At 53.7% G+C, this 21,529-nt stretch overlaps 1 protein-coding gene across 1 annotated transcript; it reads left to right on the top strand.

Annotated features, from left to right (window-relative positions):
* Window positions 1-19,693: 19,693 nt before the first annotated feature.
* C7H11orf96 (chromosome 7 C11orf96 homolog) lies at window positions 19,694-21,085 on the top strand. The gene has a single exon (XM_045557861.1). It carries the CDS (start codon window positions 20,074-20,076, stop codon window positions 20,443-20,445), a length of 372 nt encoding a protein of 123 aa, XP_045413817.1. The 5' UTR covers window positions 19,694-20,073; the 3' UTR covers window positions 20,446-21,085.
* Window positions 21,086-21,529: the final 444 nt, after the last annotated feature.

Genomic DNA, 21,529 nt, shown 5'->3' on the forward strand with positions numbered 1-21,529 from the left:
TATTGGTACTATGTCTATGGTGGGAATGGTTATCACTAATCACATTGCAAAATTGCATATTATCTTTAGGCAAATTAAAATCCATGTGGCTGTGCTCATGGATGATTTTGTCCATAAGCAGTTTTTCTCCTGCCCTCCCCTACCCCTTCATTTGAGGAAATATGAATGGACTTGTGCCTCTGGGGAAAATCTGCACATGTTTGTTCCATGTGACTTTAGTGGAGATGTAAATATGTATCAGTGACTCTGGAGCCTTCCCTAGGCAGACAGCTGCTGAAACCCAAACAGAGGTGGTTTCACCCTGGCTTGTGTGCTGCTGTAATGAAAAGCTGCACATTCAGGGAACACAGGATTTAACTGAGTCTCCTTGCCTGTCAGTCTTCCTGCGACACTCAGACAGGTCACAGGCCTCTGAATAAAGAGTGAAGGCAGGATGCTCGAGTCCAGCCACCTGCAAGCAGTCACCTGGACTCCTTGTATTATGAGAGCCCACTGTGCCCTTGGAGGGAGGAATAACTGGGTGATGTCATGATAAGGAGCAGGCTGAAATACAGGCAGAAGCGCAGCACATGCCCTGCTAATGACAGCTGTTCCACACAGATTAGATCCCCCTAGAGAATCACTTGAGTCATTTAAACCTCAACCAGATAGAAGTGGGAGCAGCCCTGTGGGGAATACACTCAATTGCCTAATAGTTCTCGTCACCTTCAATTTCAGTAGCCTGATGACTAAGGCTCTCTTCTGACTCAGTGTTCTCTTACATACAATTTCCCAAGGTACAAGGGTTAGGCTGTGATGTCAGTGAGGTTCCCAAAACAAAACAGAGTGCTGCCCCTTGTTGCATCATAAAAGCACGTGTCATCTTGACCTCTGGACTCAGGAACAGTGTGCTAGATTCATTCCAAACCAAGATATGGAAAACCTGAGAGAAAGAAAACGAATTTAAATGGATGAAAATAGGGCAAGAGAGTTAGAGTTCCCCTGTCTGCCTGTGAGGGAAATTTACAGCACCTTCTTGCTTTCTGTCCTACTTCCATCCCATGCTGTGGGATTGAATCTGTCATGGTACGGTGCCGCAGGCCCTACAGGCCCTTACTCAGCTCAGGTGTACCGCCTTGCCTGGCCACACTGTTCTCTCACAAGCTCTCTGGCTCCTTGCGTCGTAGTCCCTATTTTTCTTTTTTTAAATATGTTCCTTCTCTAAAAAATACTAAATGCTTTATAAAATTTGAGCATCACACTAAGCCTTCCAGTGACGGAGGTACAAATCTGCATAAAAATAAAATAAAGCGTCTTTTTAATTCCAGCTGTTCTTCTACTAAAGCAGACAACACCTGGCCAGGTGGCATAGCCCGCTTTGGTTCTAAGCTTGATGCGTGACACTGGGAGATTTCTCTTCCCTTCCTTACAAATGAAAGAACTGGCAGATGGTTCCAAGTCTTCCAGCCTCCCTCCCTCCTAATGGAGTGTCATGATCTCCTCCTGCGTCAGCTGTGCGTTTGATCTCTCTGCTCTGTCACACCCCTGTCTCTCAGGGCAACAAATGCTTACTCTACAGCAGACAGGGTGGGCTGCCACCTGGGTTTCTTGGTCTGAAAGCAGCAAATCTTAGGTTTTGTTTCTTGCTGTCACTGTAAATACCATATGCCAGAAGTGACATTTTTTTCCACCACTGAGATAATGTCCCTTCTGAAACATCAAGTAGGTACTTGCTGTGGAGTAAAATTACAGGGTTTAATAATGGACGGGAGTTCCAGTCCATGGCTAAAGACAGCCCTATGCAGTGACTGCATCAGCTTGTTGCTACATGTTACTGATGGTAGATCTGAGCTGGGAATTAGGGGTAAAGTATTTTTTGCTTACATTACCTGTAAAGCAGAGGAAGCAAATGTAACAGCAATAGCACGAAGAAAATCAGGTTTGGTTTTTTTAGCTGCCCTTTTTCTGAGCTTCAGCAGCCTGCCAGGCACTGTCCTTGGAGCTTATAGACATGATTCCTAATTCTCCCCATAGCCCTGCAAGAAAGAGATACTACTCCCCTCACAGAGACTAGGAAACTGAGTCTCCGAGAGGTTAAGTAATTTAACAGGACTTGTAGTGGCAGAGCTAGAATTCAAACCACAGGCTAGTCCCTCAACCTGTGTGCTTTTTCCTCTGCTGTGCTGAATTTTGGTGGAATAGTCTGCTGGACGTCCCTGGAAGCCTGAGCCTCACTCAGGGCTTGTTCCTGCAGAGCTGGTCACAGCTGCCCACAGGCCACCCGTTTGTTTCCTGGCTTTCCTGTGCTTCAGGGCAAGCATCTGCATCTCATCTCCCCTTAATCAACATTAGCATCCCTAGTCAGAAACTACTGCTGACTGGAGTGGCAATTGGCCATTTAACTGGGGAAGCTCATTTTTGGGGGACAGAATGCAATTTCTGGTGTTATGACAAATTCTTGGCCAACCTTCCTGGCAAGTGACTTCCTGGCAATATCCTCACCGTATTCGAGTAGATACACTTGGAAACTTTCAGAGGTAATTGAGTTTTCCCTTGTGGTCCTTCTCCCCCATTCTTATCTGCGAGTCCTTTTGCAGACCCTGAATGACACCCAAACTCAGTATGAGGCTTCTTCACAATATTTGCCAATAGCACTACTCCAGTCAGCAGAGAGCCCAAAGAAACAGATCAGGCTCAACACTAAAAATGTCTTTTTTTCACAAGGACAACTTGCCTCCAAGCACAGGGTTGGAACACTGTGACACACAGTATCCGATTGTGTCCCTAGTGTTGAAATCAGGATCCTCATTGATCCTTCATTAATTAACCACCAGCTCAGGTGGCATTGATGCTTCCTAATAAGTTTGGGTCACAGCTAATAAACCTGCCATTTCCCTGTGACACCCTCTCCCTGCTGCCTCTGTGGCTGAGATCCTGCCCTAGTGCATGGCAGGTCTGTCTGAACCTGGTCAGTAACTGGAACTGTCTCCTGAATTGTGTCATTGAGACCCCAAAGAGTTAAGTAGGTGCTGCAGTGAACAGACTGCTCCAGTTGGAGGGTTTCAGAGAAAGTCCCGACAAATGATGGTTTCCTGCCCTGCTGGGAATATTTCTTCCTTGAGTTCTGGCAACTTTTACTTGGCTGCGGAATATCTAAGACCCGCTTTGCCTTTTCTGGTCATAAACACTTGTGGTGTTGAATCTGAAGTCTTGATTATTTTTCTTAAGGGTGCCTTTGATAAAGCCGAATGTTTCCATAGTGATGCATTCTGTTTATTTAAGTCTTTACTTGTACGTAATTCCACCCACATACTCTCCTCAGAGGGACCTCGTCTACAACTGTCCTCTTTCCCCTCCCCACTTTTTCTTTGGAAGGAACCCCCATATGAGACCCCTGTCAAATTTGTACCGCTGGAATCCGTTCTCAGATATGATTGCTGTGTCTGGGTGTCAGTAGGGAAATGACTTCGATGTTTATTTACCAGAGTGGAACAGACTAATGGTGCCTTTTCCAGCTGGCTTGGTACTCATGCGCCTGCGTATTATAAAGCCCTTCTCCAGCTTGTGTTGGGCTGAGCCATGTTAGCCATAAAGCTGGGGGCAACGGGCGGTCTCAGAGGACAGTGTAGGAAAACAGGATAAATTAGATAGTACCTGGTGGCCAGCACTACCAACAAGATTGTTTTCTCAAATGAGCTGCTTGGAGCTGGCAGAAGTATGTATGTGTGATGCTGTTAGAGTGATGTCTATGCTATCACTCCCCCTCATTGGAATGGTGATGTCACACTCCCTCTGCACAGGGACAGTCCCTGTTCTCATGTGGCCTTCGGGAGTGTGGATGTGCCTTCTGGCCTCTGACCCCTCTGACCTTAGCTCTGGAGGCAAATTCTGGTATCTGAAAGGGAAGGAAAGGTGGGAGTCAGGAGGGAGTTTACAGAGTAACTGTGTTGGGCCATTACCTCCACAATCTGATTTATTCCTAAAGGCAATCTTTTGAGTCTGTTTGATTGTTTCTAAACACCTAGGGAAGCTGAGGTACCCTGAGGGTTTATCAGATCCTGGGATCCGGTGGCCCTGGTGGGCTGGGAGACCCCTGAGTGGTCGGCTTTGCCAGCAGACAAGGACCGGGCGGCAGCGGGGCCTCCAGGGCTGGAGGATGCGCCCTCTCGGCCCTTCCCGGGAAGCTCGGCAGAAGCTCGCCGAGGGCCCGGGGCAGGGCCGGGGGCGGAGGAAGTGGTGGGCCGCCGCGGAGCTGCCATCAGCCGCGGCGCAGGAAGGGCGTGGGCGGGCGCTGTGACAAGCGCCTGCCGCTGCGGCGCCTGCCGGGATCCGGGCCCGCGAGGGAGCCGCGAGCCGCCGGGGCTGCATCTGGCCAAACCCGTTCCCCAGGCGCTGGCGGCAAGAACCAAGGGCCGCGGGAAGGAGCCCCGAGCCCCTCGCACCCTGGGAGGCGCTGGGCCCTCCGCTGCCGCTGCCGGTACAGGCGCCTCCCATCGGGACACCAGCCTCTGCCATCAGTCTGCACTTGGACAAGGGCCAGGGGACCGTCCAGGGGGTGAATCCACACCCTCCAAAAGCGATTCTGGGTTTACAGCTGTGTCCTCCCTGCCTAAAGAATGTAGGATAGCAGGAAGAAGGATGCCACGGCGACTTCCCAGACTCCAGCCCAGGGGTATTCAGGCTACTGGGACCACCCGATAGGACTCTCAGGGGGAGGACAGGAACCCCACGGGGGTGTCTTCCTCAGGCCCACTCCCGGGGTTTTTCCTCTGAAAATACATCAAGGGATTAGCCACCAATTTCTTCCCAGCATCCTCTGTCTCTGACCTTTAGCCTCTGTTCACCTGGAGTGAGAGGGAAGGGGAGGTTTTTACCTGGAGATCTGAATGCGGGGCCTCCCCCTGCACTCTGCCCAGGGAGCCCTCCTCTCCGCTTGCGCTGGGAGGAGGTGGCCGGAGAGGAGAGCTGGTGAACTCTTCTGTGCACCCTGCCCTTTTTCTCCCCAAAGCCCTGTGGGAGTGTCAGTTAGGGACCACTCTCCCCACTGAACAGATGAGAAAACTGAGGAGTTAAGTACACAGCATCTAAAGGCCACCCACCCAGGGAATGAGGCAGCACCAGGAGGAAGACTCATATTAAGTGCCTTCGCCAGTGTTCTTTCTGCCACCCTGAGAGACCTGGTGACAAAAGGGAACACAAGGGACATGCAGCCGCAGAAGGTCACAGTGCCTATTGGGGCAGCCCTTCAAGCAGTGATATCGATAGTGTCTGCACCGCACCAGCCAGGTGGCTCGATATGTGGCCAGGATCCCTGCTGCAGCGTGTGGTAGCGTCGTCCTGCTGAATATAGTGCCGGCTGAGCTCTGCACCAGTAGCTGAGGGGAATGACCTGGACAACCTCTGGCAAGACTGGCACCCTCGCATAGTCACAGTGCTGCCTGCAAGGGTAAAATTAGGGAGCACCTCTGACACCCCTAGCCCAGCCTCCATATCTGTTGGGGTCACTGTTAGAGCCCTTGTGGGGAGCGATGTGGAAAGAGCCTCAGCTTAAGTCAGGTGGACCTGGGCTCAAATCCCAGCTCTGCCCTTCCTAGCGGAGTCACCTTGGACCAGTCCACCTCCAAGCCTCAGTTTCCTCAGCTGGGAAATAGACTCAGGAGCAGCCCCTTCCTGAGGGGTCTTGTGAGGCTTGAGATCTTGCATGTAAACATGCCTGACACTAACATACGTAGTAAACAATTTAAGTGCACCATTTCACATGCCCTGCTAACTAACCCCAACCTTGACCCTTACCCTGGGTGGGCAGTCCCACTGTGGCTGACGGATGGCCCTGTGACCCTGCCTTTCCCCTTGGCAGGCTCCCCTGGTGCCCTCAAGTCTGTCACAGTCAGCAAGGGGGGCCCCTGAGGCTTTCGGGAGGAGGGCCAAAATGAAAATTGTGCACGAGTGGAGCTGATCATATTAAGATCCAGCTGCACTTAAGCTTCCCCTCAGAAGTTCTTGAGGCCAAATTGAAGAGGGTTCCCAGGTGCCAAAGTGGCCTCGTGTTGATGCTCAGCTCGCTCTCGGCAGCCCCGCCACATGCTCCCCAGGTAATTGGTGTCCTAATACACCGTCCCTGGACAGATTCCAGGATTCCACCACCTTGTCCTTTGAGGTCAGTTGTTGATGTTTCCTAGCCCAGTGACTGTGTCACGATCCGGCTTGGGTGCACCCCTGCCAGCCTGCATTGTTTTCTTGTTCTTGTAGGCCATTTCTAAACTCTGTACAGAACACCTTGGCCTGGAAGATTAAACAAGATTGCCAGACTGGAATTCTGTTCCAAACCAGGGCTTTTATGTCTAGAGATTGTATATCAGATGCAGTGGGGGAGATATATAAAAGGAAGACACAATCCCTTCCATTACAGATAGAAGTAAAGCAACATGGCTTTTATTTTCTTTTGCAAAATTACTTTTTTCTCCTTATTACAAAGGGAGTATGTGTTCTTTGCAAGAAGTTAAAAAGAAAGATAAAAAGAAAAACAAAAAGCATTTATAACTTCACGAGTTAGGGATGACAACTCTTCAGATTTTGCAGTATATTTTTTCTACACATTTGTGTGCTTTTTTTTTTTTATAAAAGTAACATCATACTGAACTTACAGTCTTATACTGCCTTTTTTTATTTATGTACGTTGGTGCATGACGTTAATTATTCTACATCATTTTGAGTGGCTACATAGTGTTGAATATAGTCAAATTTTTATTTAAGCTGTTCCTTTGTGTTGAGTATTTAGATTGTTGTTGATGTTGTTGTTTCTGCTGTTAGTAACCCTTCTGTTGATTTTGGAAATCTTAAGAATGGATGGAGGGAGGAAAGAAGGTGTCATAGCTGAGTTCAGGTTTTGGCCGCATTCAGACCTCAATTCTAATCATAAAAAGAACAGGTAACACTTTTATAGCGCCGGGATATATGCCAGACACTGCGTTAAGTGCTTTTACATATCTTGATGCCTGATTTATTAATCCTCTCAATAGCCTTTGGACAAGGCACTGTTTTTATTCTCATTTTACAAGTGAAGAAACAGAGGCATAGCACCTCCACGTATCAGCAGCATGGCTGAGTGCAGCTGTCCTGTAGCTAAACCTTTGTGCACATCTAGGATTGTTTCTTAGAATAAATTCCTAAAAGTGGGGTCACTGTCCCAGATCCGGAAGGCTATGCATATTTTAAGGCTTTGAATACATAATGTAAATGGCTTTCCAGAAAGAGTATGCCAATTTATCCTCTTAACAACAGTGTTTAAGCATATCCGAGAAACACCTGCCATGCTTGAGCACCTACTGTGTGCCAGGTCCCAGGCTCGGTTTTCTATGATGCCTCCCTTCTTGAAGGAGAAGCTGTCCTGCGCCTGGCACAGGGTAAGCAAGAACTCTGTACGTCTCAGCCAGTATTAGCATCGTTGCTGTTATTTGTTATATTTTGTGTCATTTGTTGGGAAAACAAGACATACACTTGAAGAACCTCAATAATGAGATGAAAGTGGAACGAGGGATTCTGACAATGGGAGTGACAGGAGTTGGCAGAATGTGTGGGGTAGTGGTCAGGGCAGGCTTCGGGGTGGAGGAGTCATTTGGAGAACGGTGGCTGGGGTCGGGGGGTAGAACTCTGGGAAGTGACAGCTGCAAGGCTGACAGGGAGGGGCTGTCAGTGGCTGGTGTCGAGCTGAGAGGAAGATCGGCCCAGAACAGGTAGGAGCTGGCTCTGGCAGTGCAGAGCCACTGAGGGCTGGGAGGGTGACTTTTAGGGAAATGGATTTATCAGATGGAGTAAGAGGATGGCACTGGAGGTGAGAGGACCTGGGGGAGGCCATCGCAGGAGCCTGAGTGCGAGGTCTGCCATGTGGCCTGGTGGGCACCTCTGGGAATGTCGAGGAGAAAAGATGTTGCATTTTCTGGTGCTGGTGACGTCCCTTCTTCCCATGAGTGCTGAAGCAAGAGAAAAACAGACACAAGGTCAGAATATCAAGGTTATTACTGATAAAGCTGGGAGACCTTGGCTTATCTCCACGACCACAGTCAGACTTCTTGATACCCCCTCGCCAAGTCTGGGCCTCAGGCACCCTGTCCCAGGAAGCACTCTGTGCTGCAGGCACAGGGGGTCACTGCCTCCTCCACTGAGCTGCGGTGGGGAGCAGAGGACATGGGCCTCCAGGCCTGCTTCCAGAGGGTGGAGGCTGACGGCCCTTCTCGGGCATCCTTCACCCGTGGGGGACACAGGAGCTGAGGAGCAGGAAAGGGCTGGCCTCCCCATGTCCCCTATCAGACAAATCATTCCTCCTCTCTTGGGAGGAGGCTGGAAGAAGGGTGGGTGCCGCCTTTCCAATGTTCTTCCCTCCTGGCAGTGGAACACTCCTCTCCTTATTGCAACGTAAGGTGGGAGTTGCAGCCATGCACCCCCCTCCCCGCCCCCTGCCCGACCCTGGTGCTCTCACCTCCCCCTGGCCCAATCCAGCAACCAGCCAGGCAGGCTGGTGCTGTGCTGTGGCCCTGGTTCTAGTCCCAGCTCCTCCACTTTGGCAAATTTCTTAGCCTGAGTTTTTCTACCTGGAAAACATTGAGTGAGACCATTTATGTCCGTCCCAGTAGCAGCAGCTGTTCTTATGGAGCGGCATGTAGATGGGAAGGGAAGAGTTCGTGCGGGCTTTGGGCAGGTCTCACTGCCATGGAGCAACTTCTGTGCAGATGTGTCTAGAACAAGGACTTGTGGGGAGGGTGGGCCCAATCTGGCCAAGAGAGACTGGGGAGGCATGTGCTCAGGGGCTGTGTGGACAGGTGTGAGGGGTGTGGAGGGGACCTGACTCTGGGTGCTCCCACAGGGAGGGACAGGAGGAGGAAAGGCAGTGAAAGAGACAGAGAAGGAGCAGTGCAGAGAGGAGGGAGGCAGTACTGGACGCCCTCCCCATCCCCAACCCCATGCAAAGCCCTGGATCCTTCCACTCTAGTCTGGGAACCAGCCGGGGTTAAGGGTTGAAAGGTGGTTGGTGTCTAAGGGTAAAGACAGAAATCAGGCCTGTGTCCTGGCGTAGGAGACTGTCTGGGTCCTCGTCCCATCCCTGGCTCCTGAGCAAAGCCTTTTCTTGCCCCTGGCCTTGGTTTTCCCACATGTAAAATCCAGGGGGAACCAACTTAATGGGTTTTATTTTTTGTTTTTTGTTCTGTTTTGTTTTTGTGTTTTAGCTCTTTGACTACAACCTACGGTTAAAAAAAAAAAAAAAAGTTTTCACATACACACACAACTAAAACTAAAGCTTCATGAAACAATACTTTATGATATTTACTGTGATATTTTGTCTTCGGTTGTATATCATTAAAAATGCTGGTCCCAGCCCCCTAAACTGATTGTACGGGCCATTAATGAGCCACACTCCATGGTCTGAAAATGCTGACCCAGCTCATCTGGAAGGTTCCTTCCCGCTCTGGCAGCCTACAGTTCTGTTCCATTTCCTGAGGCCTCACAACGCCCATCAGCTGAGCCTTTGTGGTTTTCTTTGTTGTACTCTTTGAAACAGTGGTTTCCAATCTCAGATGCCAGAGACTCTGGTCTGAAGGCATGGTCACGAGGCCAGGTGCTGGGGGGCCACCCCTCCTGCCTGAGTTCAAGGCCGGAGGTCCCCTGGCGGGGTGCTGCCTGTCCCTCTCACGTGCTGGGGCATCATGAGGAGGGAGGGGCCCCCGTGCTCCTCCCGTCACTGTGAGAAAAGGAGGAGTGGGCTTGGATGTCATCCACACTCCCCTCCTGGCCCCACCCCAAGGCTCTGCTGCACCAGTCTAGTCCCTGCGAATGCTGGGAAGTGGAGTCTGGCTGCCATTTAGACTCCTGGGCCCTTTCCCAGGCCCAGCCAGCTCTCTCTTCACCCTGTCCATGAACCCTTCCCTGGGCAGGCCTAGGGCTCACCCCCATGGGAGGTGCTGATGGGTGAGAAGAGCTTTAGCAGCTGACAGACCTGAGTTCACATTTCAGCTCCTCCCCTGCCTAGCTGGGTGGCCTTGGGAAAGTTCCCTGACATCTCTGAGCCTCTCTCCTCAACAAAAGCTTGGAGATGATAATATTCATCTTGGAGGATAAACCTAAGGATGAGATGATTGGTACAAAGTGCTTTGCACTGGTGCCTGGCATGCATTAGGTGCTCAGGAAAAACTCATCCTTTTAAATCCCATCCCCTGTGTGTCCCTTTAAGGGGATGCCTGGAGAAATGGCAGCTGTTGCCACCTTGAAGGAAGAAGGGGGAGATGCCTCTACAGGTGGGGCAACATCAGAGAGAGGCTTGTTAAGCGGGGTGCCCTGGGAGTAACCCCTAACTACCCCAACATGTCATAAAAGTGCAGGGACTGGGGTGCAGCAGGCACCTCTGGTGTCCACGAGGCAGCCTGAGGCAGTGTCTGGGGAGGGACGCAGGGCTTGGAGGGCACAGACTCTCTGGGCCCCCAAAAGTGGGCCAGCAGCTATTTCCACAGGTGATGGTGTGTCCTATCCCACGGCCAAGCACAGAACGTTATGTGACAGGGCATCATTTTGACCCTAATTCTTGGAATCCATCTAAAAACTCACCCTCCTACAGGGCCTCAAGTTTTACCCCAGGGTGTTCTCATAAATCATCTGGTTTGATCCTCATAACCACCACCCTGGCAGAAGGAGGGGGCTGGCACAACACTTCTGCAATGCCAGGGTAGCAAGAAATTCTCAGCAAGCAGCAGAGCAGGATATCCAAGCAGACAGTCTTGAGACTGCTTCTCTCTCTCTTCCCCTTACCAAGGCTGCACGAAAGTCATCTTTGCAGGTGGCTTCAGAGCCCACAGCACTTTCTTTATGGTGCCGCCCATGACAGTAAATTATTGGAATGTGGATTTGAACCAGGCTGGAGACAGACGAGGGATGAGGGCACCTCCATCACCAGATATTGCTGTTCCAGGGTCAACGCTTCCCAGAACTTGGAAGGCCTTGGAAGGCAGTTCCTTCCAGGGCTCCTGACTCAGTAGCCACACGCTTTGTCACATTAGCTCTTGACAGCTGCAGCACCTGGGCCTTTGAGAGCCAAAGGCACTTGCCCAGGGCCACGCAGCTCTAACAGGGAGGCCGGAGGCCCTTTGCAGGCCTGCCTTACACCACTGGCACTTGGCACTGCTCCTGGCTCCAGCTGCTCTCTGCTCTGTTTTGCCAGTAACCAGACGGCTGTGCTTCCAAGGGAGAGACTTGTGCTTTAACCATGGAGCATACGATAAGTCACTCGGGCTTTATTTATGGAAGACCTGGTACCGGCTTGTGGTTCAGTAGAGGCAGCAAAACTTCTCAGGATCGGAGGCTGCAAGCCCAGGCTTTCTGCTTACTAGCTGGGGGATGTCCCTGGACCTTAGTCTCCCTGTCCATGTATGAGGGTGTAGTGTCGGATGGACCTATTCCGGAAAACCTGTCCTCCTAGGAGGCAGTGAGGCTCAGGGTAAAGTCCAAGACTGGTTGAATCCTGCCTCTGCCATGCCTTGCTGTGTCACCTTGGTCTAGTATTCTCCTCTCTCTGGGCTTCTCTGTCTTCATCTCAAAAGACAGCAAAGATGTACCTGTTTTGCAGAAGTCGCAGAGAGGAAACTATTTTGCAAAGCTCAAGGGCCGTAGATTGTGTGGGATTTTTATCCTCAGCCATTTAATGACTCTCAGACTGGTGGGCCAGAAGAGAGACACTGAGGCCTGCAAGAAAGCCTGTGGGAAGGACCGAGCCGTGGACCCTGGGCTGGCAGAGCTGGGCCAGAAAGCAGGCCCTTCGCAGGGAAATGAGTTCCCATTACTACGTCACCATAGCTGGGCACAGGCTGGGCAAGATTTTCGGGAGGTTTCCCTGGGCTCTGGCTCCCTCTGAGTCCCCAGGACTCTCCCTGCCCCCGACTTCAGCCTGGTGTTCCCTGGGACTCATTCTGGGAGTGGGGTGCCAGGGTGCCTCCCCTGGGGGGAGGGGGCCAGCCCTGCCCTGACAGCTCCGGCAGCCTCCGTGCCAGCAGCTGGTATCCGTTGCACTGTTACAGTGTGGCCCAGATTAGACAGTGAGCTCATCGCAGCATGAATGGGGCCGTGCCGGGGACTGGTGGCCCGATGGGGGGCATCTCACTGGGGGCCTCCCTGGACCCTCTCCCTTCTCTCTCCGCCTCCCTCTCTGTGTCTTTTGGACTGTCTTCCTCTCTGTCTCTCCCTCTCGTGCACACTGACACCCCCTCTTGGAGCTTGCTGGGGATTGTCATGGCAACCCTCCAGCAAAATTATCAAAACACTTTTATGCTCCCAGTCATACCAGACGAAGTGCTAATTCTGAGTAAGGCTGAAGCAGGTGGTAGGATGCTGAAGTCACAGGCTTTGTGTGGAGGGCCCTCTGGGGGCAGGGTGAGCAACAGTGGGAGGTGAGGGCTCGGCCAGGAGGTAGGACCATCCTGAAAAGGCCCAGTCACTGGCCTGCCAGCAATGGAGATATGTTCGCCACAGTCCCTTCCCCACTCCTTGTGCCACATTCACATTTGCATTGTATACACACATGTGGTGGAGGGCCGAAAACACCCAAAGTGCAGATTGACCCAAACAGAACCATCTGGAATCTTTATCCCCTCATTCAGTGCTTGGACCCCTGAGACCCACTGTGGGGAGACTTCTGGGTGAGGCAGGAGGACAGCCAGCTGCCCAAGGCTTCTAGCTGGCAATGGGTCTGTGCCAGGGCAGCAGAGCAGTCAGGGGAAGGGGCCTGAGTCTCTTGCCCACCTCCCAGGGAAAAGCAGAGGAGTCCCTGTGAACAGAACCACCCAGCCCCGTTCTTCCTGCCTTGACGTGCGTCCTCTGTGCTCATGGCCCCTGCATCCCTGGACCCACTGCATCCCTGTCTCCATCCGACCCGGGCCCAGGGTACCGCAGGCTCGCTTGGAGACAGACAGAGCCCTGCTAATGGGTGAAGAACTGGTGGTTGCTTTTTTAAAACCCCAGCTCTGCCCAAAAGCTAAAGCATGGGTGCGAATGGTGGAGCAGGAGGTGCACAGCCCCCCACCCCACCTGCTTCCATCTTCCCACCCCATCTCTCCCCGGCAGCCCCCACTGGAGGCCAGCTTCCCCTGCAGCCTCAGCCCGGCTGCTTGCCACTCTCTCGCCTGAGGGGAAGCATCTACATCCTGTGAATGGGTCCCCGCATCCCCTCACCCTCCCGAGGATTCTAGAATGTTACAGATAGAGGGACCCCAAGCAGATCAGAGTCTAGCCTCCTGGCTTCACAGATGGGGAAACTACGGCTCAGAGATGGGGAGCAGCTGGTTCAGGCCACAGAGCGCGTGGGGGATGGAGCTGCCACCTCAGCCTGGGTGTCTGACTCCGGCCCAGGGCTGTTCCCACCGCATCAGGGAGACAGTGGCATGGGCGTGCAAGTGGTGAGCACTGATTTCTGAGTCAGGCAGGCCTGGCCTTGCATTCCGGCCTCAGCATTTAGTACATAGTGTGCCCCTGGCAAACTGCCAAGCACCCAGAGTCCTCATCTGTAAAATAGGGGTGATCCTAGGATGCTGCTCAAAGGATGCAGTGGGGATGGTTTAGATGAGGCAGTGTGTGCCAAACATGATCGGCACAGTGCTGGGCACATAGTAGGTGTTCAACAGGTGACATTTCTCTGTTCCTTCTCTGTAGTCCCAGGGCTACAGGCCTGCTAAGAGGGATTGTCCTGCCTCCCCTTTAATGGCCGTCCCCTGCCCCAGGATGGCCCGGTGAGGCAGGAAAAGCTGACATTGACCCCTCCCAGCCTCTGCGAACTCAGCAAGGCCTGGAGGCAAAAGAGACCAGGACCTGATGCCTGGAGGACCCCACTACCAAGCCCCCCACCCCCTGCCCACTCTCCTCACCCCCTGCACCTGGAAGGTCTTGGCCCTCCAGCCTTTGAAAGAAGGATAGGTGTGGGGGAGGGTCTGTTGAAAGAGGGGTTGATGCCCCCTGAGGCCTTCTGGGACCCCCTCTGGGAACTAGCAGTAACAACAAACACCCCAGTGGTTCCCCTCTGCAATGTGGAATTCCACCCCGGAGACATTACTTCGAGCTCAGCATTGCTCTGTCTGGCTGCTGCTTTTAAACTGTGAGTCAGACGAGGAGGTACAAGCCACCAAAACTCCCAAATGCCCCCTGGAGCAGGAATTTCTTGGAACCTCTCCCTGATATATTCTCAACCAAGTCGGGGGCTGGGTAGGTTTGAGGATGAGATCATGAAAGCAAAAGGAACTTTTATTTTATGCTTAAGACATTCTGGGCACTATGCTAGTTGCTTCGTACATTACATCATTGACTCCCGGGGCATTATTTATGCTTTCCAGGTGCGGAAACCGGTCTTGAAGAGTGTGACCCACCCGAGTTTACAGAATGAGTCCCTGGCAGGGCTTGGGTTAGAATCTAGGTCTGTGTTTTCTTAACCTGACAGTGGCCTTTAGCTGGCTCTTGCAAATAGGGAAGGGCACAGAAAGCACAAAAAGGCCACCTAGGGTGGGGGCTGGCCCTAGAGCCCTCCTGAGGTTGGGGGTGTGTGGTCATAGATGGGGAAGGTCGGTAGCAGGACCAGGATCTAGGCAGTGTGGGAGCTTGGGTCTCTCCTCTCTTCTTTTTTTTTTTGAGACAGAGTCTCACTCTGTTGCCCGGGCTAGAGTGCCATGGCGTCAGCCTAGCTCACAGCAACCTCAAACTCCTGGGCTCAAGAAATCCGTCTGCCTCAGCCTCCCGAGTAGCTGGGACTACAGGCATGTGCCACCAAGCCCAGCTAATTTTTTCTCTCTATATATATTTTTACTTGTCCATATAATTTCTTTCCATTTTTAGTAGAGACTGGGTCTCACTCTTGCTCAGGCTGGTCTCGAACTCCTGAGCTCAAACGATCCAGATCCACCCGCCTCGGCCTCCCAGAGTGCTAGGATTACAGGCGTGAGCCACAGTGCCCAGCCCCCTCTCTTCTTAGAGTTCCCCTGTGAGCAGGGCCCAAGCCCAAGGAAGGGGTGATCTCATTGCTAATTTGGGACCCTTGCTGTGGAGTACACACCTCTTTTCCTATTTTCACTGTCCTGGGCCAGGGTAGGGGAGCCTCCCATCCAGGGGAGTGGAGAGAGATGACTTAGGGAGCGCCAGTCCCTGGCCTGGGAAATTGCGGTCCAGAGGAACTGTGTGTGTTGAAGACAATGTACCCCCGTTGCTGGTCTGGCAAGAGCCATGGAAGCAGAACGAACATGGTGACAGTCTACACCACAGGGACCCAAGAGCTCCTCTGTGTGCCAACTCTGTGCTGGGTGCTGGGAAAGGCAGTGGGCAAGACAGACACTACAGAGTCAACAATAAACAAGAGGACCCTTTGGATGGTGATAAACATGCTTCAGAGAAAAAGGGGATAGAGTGACTAGGGGTAGCCTTAAGTCATGTGGCCAGGGAAGGCTTCTCCAGGGAGGGAGCATTTGAGCCAAGAGCCCTGCAGGACAGACAGACAAGTGGCTTGTCCAGGCCACACAGTAAGCTTGGGTAGAGCCAGGCTAGGACCCGTCTCTGGACTCCCGTACTAACAGTTCCCTCCTCCTAGAAACATCCATCTCTTGGGTTCTGACATGTTCTCCCAGTTTCCCTCTCACCCTGTTGGATGCTGCTTCGCTGAGTCCTTGACTGGCTCGCCCTCCCCCCAGAGCTGGCTTATCCCAGCCCTCCTCTATCTGCCCCCCAGTGTGAACCCCCATATATACCCTGAAGACTCAAAAACTTCCACCTCTACCCCTCCCCTCTCCCCTGAGTGCCAGTGGCCTGCTTAACGGCTCCACTTGGATGTCTAATGGTCTCTTAGAACAATGCTAAGTTGATATAATAAAGAAACCCCAAATCAGAGTAGTTTTAAAATATTCAATTGAATCCTCCATCATATAATAGTTCCAAGGGAAGCATTTCAGGTTGGCAGGTAGCTCAGTTCCATGTGGTCATTTAGGGACCCAGACTAATGACGGCTGTCTTTGGCATGATGCTTCCAAGGTCTCTCTGGGTATCACTCTCCGGCCAATGTGAAGGGAAGAACACAGACATCCAGGGCAGGAATGTCTTCTTAACCAAGCGAGGCAGAATACCACTTCTGCTTGTGTTCCACAGATGAGAGTTCAGACATATGGCCCACCAGGCTTCAAGGGAAGTTGGGAAACATGACCCAGCTGGATGGGCAGCTGGCTGTCTCTGCTGCAGCTGCCCTCTAGAACAGTGAGGACTCCCCTGCCCTGGCAGCAGGGGAAGTTCTCTGGGGGTGACCCCCTTGCCCCCTGTCTCCTTGGTCCTTGGCTTTGCCCTTTGAGAATTCCTCCTTGTCTATCATTCTCCACAGCCATGGGCTTGAACAATCATGGGCTTTTGCAGTCCCCTTGCAATTTTGTTGGCAACAACAATTCCTTCAAAAACTTAGTAGACTTCAGTTCCAGGTGGTTCTAGTTAGTTCTGTGTGCCAGAAACCACACAGGTAGTTCCTTTCTTGACAGTTATTAAGTCTGTCTTCCTTGCCCAACCTATTTCTTTCTTACTCATTAGAAATAAGGGTTACCCTAAGGACATTGAAATAACAGACTTGGATAGCAAGGCTAGCCCTTAACATAATACTTTGCCACAGGGATAATTTCGTTTGGCTTAATGTTTGGCCTAATAGACAAGCTTTGAGAGAGGCTCTGAGCCATGTCAGTGTGATCTCCTGTCCTTTGAAAAAAACCAGTTGGCTTTTTCAACCCAGAGGACACCAGTTTTCTGGATTCTTTTTGTTTCTGTCCATCTTTTCTTGCAAACTAGCCAATGTCTTTCTTGTAATATTTTCCCGAAAGAGCATCAAGCAGCCAACACATGCAAATGTTTTCTCTTTTCAACCATTTTTCTAGAATTATAGGCTCAATAGGCATGTGGGCTGTCTTCCAAATTATCACAGGTGATGTTTGCAATAAATGTTTTGTCCCAGCATAACAAGGGTCACCAGCTTCCCATCCTCCAGTATCTGTTTTTATATTGCTCACCACCTATGGGCCAAGCCAATGGCACATGTTTTAGGGGTTTTATACATGGCAGTTTCTACTTCTGGTACCAATTTCTGTATTAGTTAGGGCATTGCTAAGCTCTTGTTAAAAGGAACTCCAGGCCTGGCATGGTGGCTCACACCTGTAATCCTAGCACTTCGGGAGGCCAAGGTGGGAGGATTGCTTGAGACTAGGAGTTCAAGACCAGCCTGAGCCTGAGCATGACACCATCTCTACAAAAAATAGAAAAAGTAGCTGGGCATGGGCACCTATGGTCCCAGCTACTTGGGAGGCTGAAGCAGGAGGATCATTCGAGCCCAGGCATTGAGGGTGATGCCACTGCACTTCAGCCTGGGCAACAGAGCAATACCTTGTCTCAACAAAAAAAAAAAAAAAAGAGAAAGAAAGAAAAGGAATTCCAAAATACAGTGGTCTTAAAATTATAGAAGGTGATTTTTCTCTCATGTAATATAGTTCTGACATGAGCGTTCCAGGCCTCACCCAGGCGGGTGGCAGGTTTTCATGGGTGGCCACCCTTCTTTTCCCCAAGGCATTCCCTTCTATCAGTGGCACCACCGTAGAGCACTTGCTCAAGCCAAATACACAGAAGCCAAACTTGATTCCTCCCCCTCCCCCACCCCACGCCCCATCTAATCTGTCAGCAAGTTCTCTCAATTCTATCTGCAGACAAATCCCAAATCTGACATTCCCTACATCTCTGTTGCCTCCACCCCACCCCAAGCCTCCACTGTCTTGTCTCTGGGGTCAGTAACAATCTTCAAAGTGGGCTGCCTGCTTCTTCCCTGGCTCCTCTCCACATGACAGCCACAGTGTTTTGAAAAACATAAATTGGAGCATGTAGCTCCTTGTGCTCAGAACCCTCCAGTGCCTTATATTGGGCCTTGGAATGAAACTCCATGTTGGTAACACAGCAGCCAAGGCCTTAAGTGACCTTCCCATCCCCGTCACACACTCTGCGTCAGCCACGCAGGCCTCCTTGGAGCTCCTTGAGTAATCTAACCTTGTTCTTGCTTTAGCGCCTTTGCACTAGGGTTCCCTGTGCCCAGCACTCTCCTCACACTTGGCCACATGGACGGTTCCTCCTTTGTCCACCATGGGGCAACCACTTCAGCGCAGTGGGCAAGAGTGTGGGCTCGGGAGCGGCGCTGCCTAGGCTTGAAGCTCAGCTCTGCTACTTACTAGCTGTGGGACCTTGGGACAGGCTGCTTGGCTTCTCTGTGCCTTGGTTTTGCTGTCTGCAAGCGGCAATGATAAATGTGCGGCCCTTGTTACCCAGGGTTGTAACTCAGAGCATCGCACATATTAAGCACTTAGCAGTGTTATTGCTGTCCTTCGGGTGTCAGCTTAGATATCCCCCACTCTGGGAAGCCTTTCCTGGCCACCTGCTCGGCGACTCTCTCCATCTGCACCCCTGTCACACCATGCTATTTGATTTCCACCACTGCACATGTTCTTGTTGATGTGTTTATTGTCTGGTCCCCCCGCCCCCTGCCCCCCCAGAATGTAACTATCATGAGGGCAGGGACTTTATCTTTCTTGTTCACTTCCAGGCTGAGCCGCTATACAGTAGGTTCTTGGTAAGTCTTTGTTGAGTGGGTATGGAAGGCAGGGAGGCCAAACCCCACCGATTCCCTCCTTTGCCGGTGGCTGGCGCTGTGCACCTTGCTGGGTGCCAGGGAGGGCACTGCTCTCTGTGCGCTGGGCGTCTCAGGCCCAGTTTGCTCTGGGAGTCCCAGGGCACCGGGCAGGGGCCGCCCGCTGGACCTGCACTTAGAGACCCTGGGGCACTGGTAGGATGTTGCTCAGGCGTCTCAGCCCTTAGCAGGGGGCTGTAAGAGCGCGGACTTTAGAGTCCACCCCCCTGGCTCCATCAGTGACTAGGGCACTAGCTACTTACCCCCCTGTGCCTCTGTTTGCTCATAGGTAAAACTGAGAGAATACCAATTACCTCGCAGGGCTGTTAGGAAGATTAAATAGGATGATATATGTAAAACAGAGCTCACTGGTTGGCTTGGAGTAAGCTCTCCAGATGGTAGCTATTGTTGTTGTTGTCAGTGCCTTATCTAAGTGTCATTCTTCAGAGCATGAATGGGGGTGACCTGGTGGGAGGAGGAGTGAGGAGACAGAGAGAAGACATCCAGGGAAGGGAAGAACCGGAGTGGAATAATTGGGGTGTGTTTGCATTCGTGCGCGGGCGCGCGTGTCTGTGTGTGTGCGTGTCTGGGGAGGGGGTGGAGAGGATCTAGAGTAGAAGCCCGCCCCTTCCTCCGAGCTCAGCTCTGGGGAGCCGGGCGCCCCGGTTCTCCTGGCTGCAAGCAGAGCTAGTAGCTGCCTGGCGCCCCGCGCGGAACCCGCGGCGGAATAACCAGCTCCTTGAGTGTGTGCATCTGGGGTTGGGGGCGGGGGACCTGCGTCCCCGCGGACACCTGGGTTGCTACAGACGTGGGGAGTGGGGTGATCCCAGAAGGGACAGCGCCCGCCCAGTCCTGCGCATCCGAGGACCCCTGGCCCGTGAGCAGCTCGGCGGCGCCGCGTGCTCTCGGGGCCTCGGATCCGCCCGGAACCCCCGCGGGCGGGGCCTGCCTTCCGGAGCCGGGTTGGCAGGGGGCGGGCGGCTCCGGGGAAGGGGCCGATACTTTTCCAGAGTGGCGGGGCGACGTCAGGCGGAAGGGCGCGGGGCGCGCACGCTTTAAATGGCATTCGCTGTCATCCGAGCTCGCAGCCGTGTGGGCAGGAGCGGGCTATATAAGCCGCGAGCCGGGCAGCCGCGGGGCAGACGGCGACAGCAGCGGCGGCGAGCGCTTCGGAGCAGCGTCCCCGGAGCCCCGCGCCCCCCGACGGGCCCGCTCGCCCGCCCTCCCGAGGAGCGCTGGCCCGGGCCCGCGAGGGCCGCCGCCACCCCGCAGCAGATTTGGATCCCCCGCCCGGTGAGCCCCAGGCTGCTGCCTCCCGGGGGGCCCCGGCGCAGCGGCCGCCCCCGGAGAGTCCCGGAGCCCCGCCGCCCGGCCCCGCAGACGCCGGCGGCGCCATGGCGGCCGCCAAGCCCGGCGAGCTGATGGGCATCTGCTCCAGCTACCAGGCGGTGATGCCGCACTTCGTGTGCCTGGCCGACGAGTTCCCGCAGCCCGTGCGGCCCGCCAAGCTGTCCAAGGGCAAGGGCCGGCTGCGGCGGCCGCGCCAGTCCCGCTTCAAGACGCAGCCGGTGACCTTCGACGAGATCCAGGAGGTGGAGGAGGAGGGGGTGTCCCCCATGGAAGAGGAGAAGGCCAAGAAGTCGTTCCTGCAGAGCCTGGAGTGCCTGCGCCGCAGCACGCAGAGCCTGTCGCTGCAGAGGGAGCAGCTCAGCAGCTGCAAACTGAGGAACAGCCTGGACTCCAGCGACTCCGACTCGGCCCTGTGAGGGGCTCCGCCCGGAAGGGGGACGCGCGCGCCTCCGCGGCCCGCCAGGGGACCGGCGGGCGAACCCCGAGAGGGCCCGCGCCCCGCCCCGGGGGACCCCTGAGGACCGGGGACCCCCGCCTGTAGCGCGCTTGGACTACCTACCGCCCGACTGCGAGCTGGTCGGGGCGTCCTCCACTGCGCTCGCCCTGGCTCGGAGCGCGCGGGGCGCCAGGGAGGGGGGCCGCTTTCTTTGCCCTTGTAAATGTTTATTTTTTAACTCTTCCCAGTACGAACTCTTCCGTGAGTGTGTGCGGGGAGCCGCGCCCACGCTGAGTCGGGTCGCGGTCGCCGGGGCCGCCCGGGTCGCCGCTCCACGCCCTTGTTTAGTGGTTTGCAACTCCGATTTTGCACACCGCCGCACCGTGGCCCCAGCGCACACCCGTCCACACTCACGCCAACACACTCTCGCTGAACACTTTTATAATTCTTAGGCGCAGCCGATGGGACTTGGGCGCAGCGCAGCTGCTGCTGCGGCCGGAGGATTGATATTTATTTTTGCATTGCGATGGCTGAAGGCGTTTATTTAACGATCTTTTTACCTGAATATGTCTGTGAGGCTCCCGAACGGAGACAAATAAAGTCAATATATTTGCACAGTGCATTTCTCCAGGCTCTTGACTTCTTGAACCCTCGGGGCCCAGGTTCCCAAGACTGGGAGAGGCGAGGGAGGTGGTGATGGGGCCAGGGAGCTGGGGAGCCCCGGGTGGAGGTGCCTCCACTAGCTTCAGTCACCAGAACGAGGTCGCGCCCCAATGCGCGGGTCCATCACCTGCCTCTAATGGACCCACACCCGGCCCAGAGCGCTCCTGTCCCATCCCCCACCCCCATCGCCCGCGTCCGGGACGGAGTGATGCCGCTGGCGGGGCAAAGTGGGCGTGTGAGGCTGGACAGCGCCCTCCTCGGCTCAGCTGACCTTTCAGGGAGCCGGGGGTTAGTGTCCCCGCCCCACACCCGCCGCAGAAGACACCACTCGCTCTGGCGGCGGGTGGGGGGATGCCGGAGCCAGCACTCCGAGACCCGGGCGGGGTTATTTGGGCCGTGGG

The sequence above is a fragment of the Lemur catta genome, chromosome 7, assembly GCF_020740605.2.
Source record: "Lemur catta isolate mLemCat1 chromosome 7, mLemCat1.pri, whole genome shotgun sequence".
Taxonomy (NCBI): domain Eukaryota; kingdom Metazoa; phylum Chordata; class Mammalia; order Primates; family Lemuridae; genus Lemur; species Lemur catta.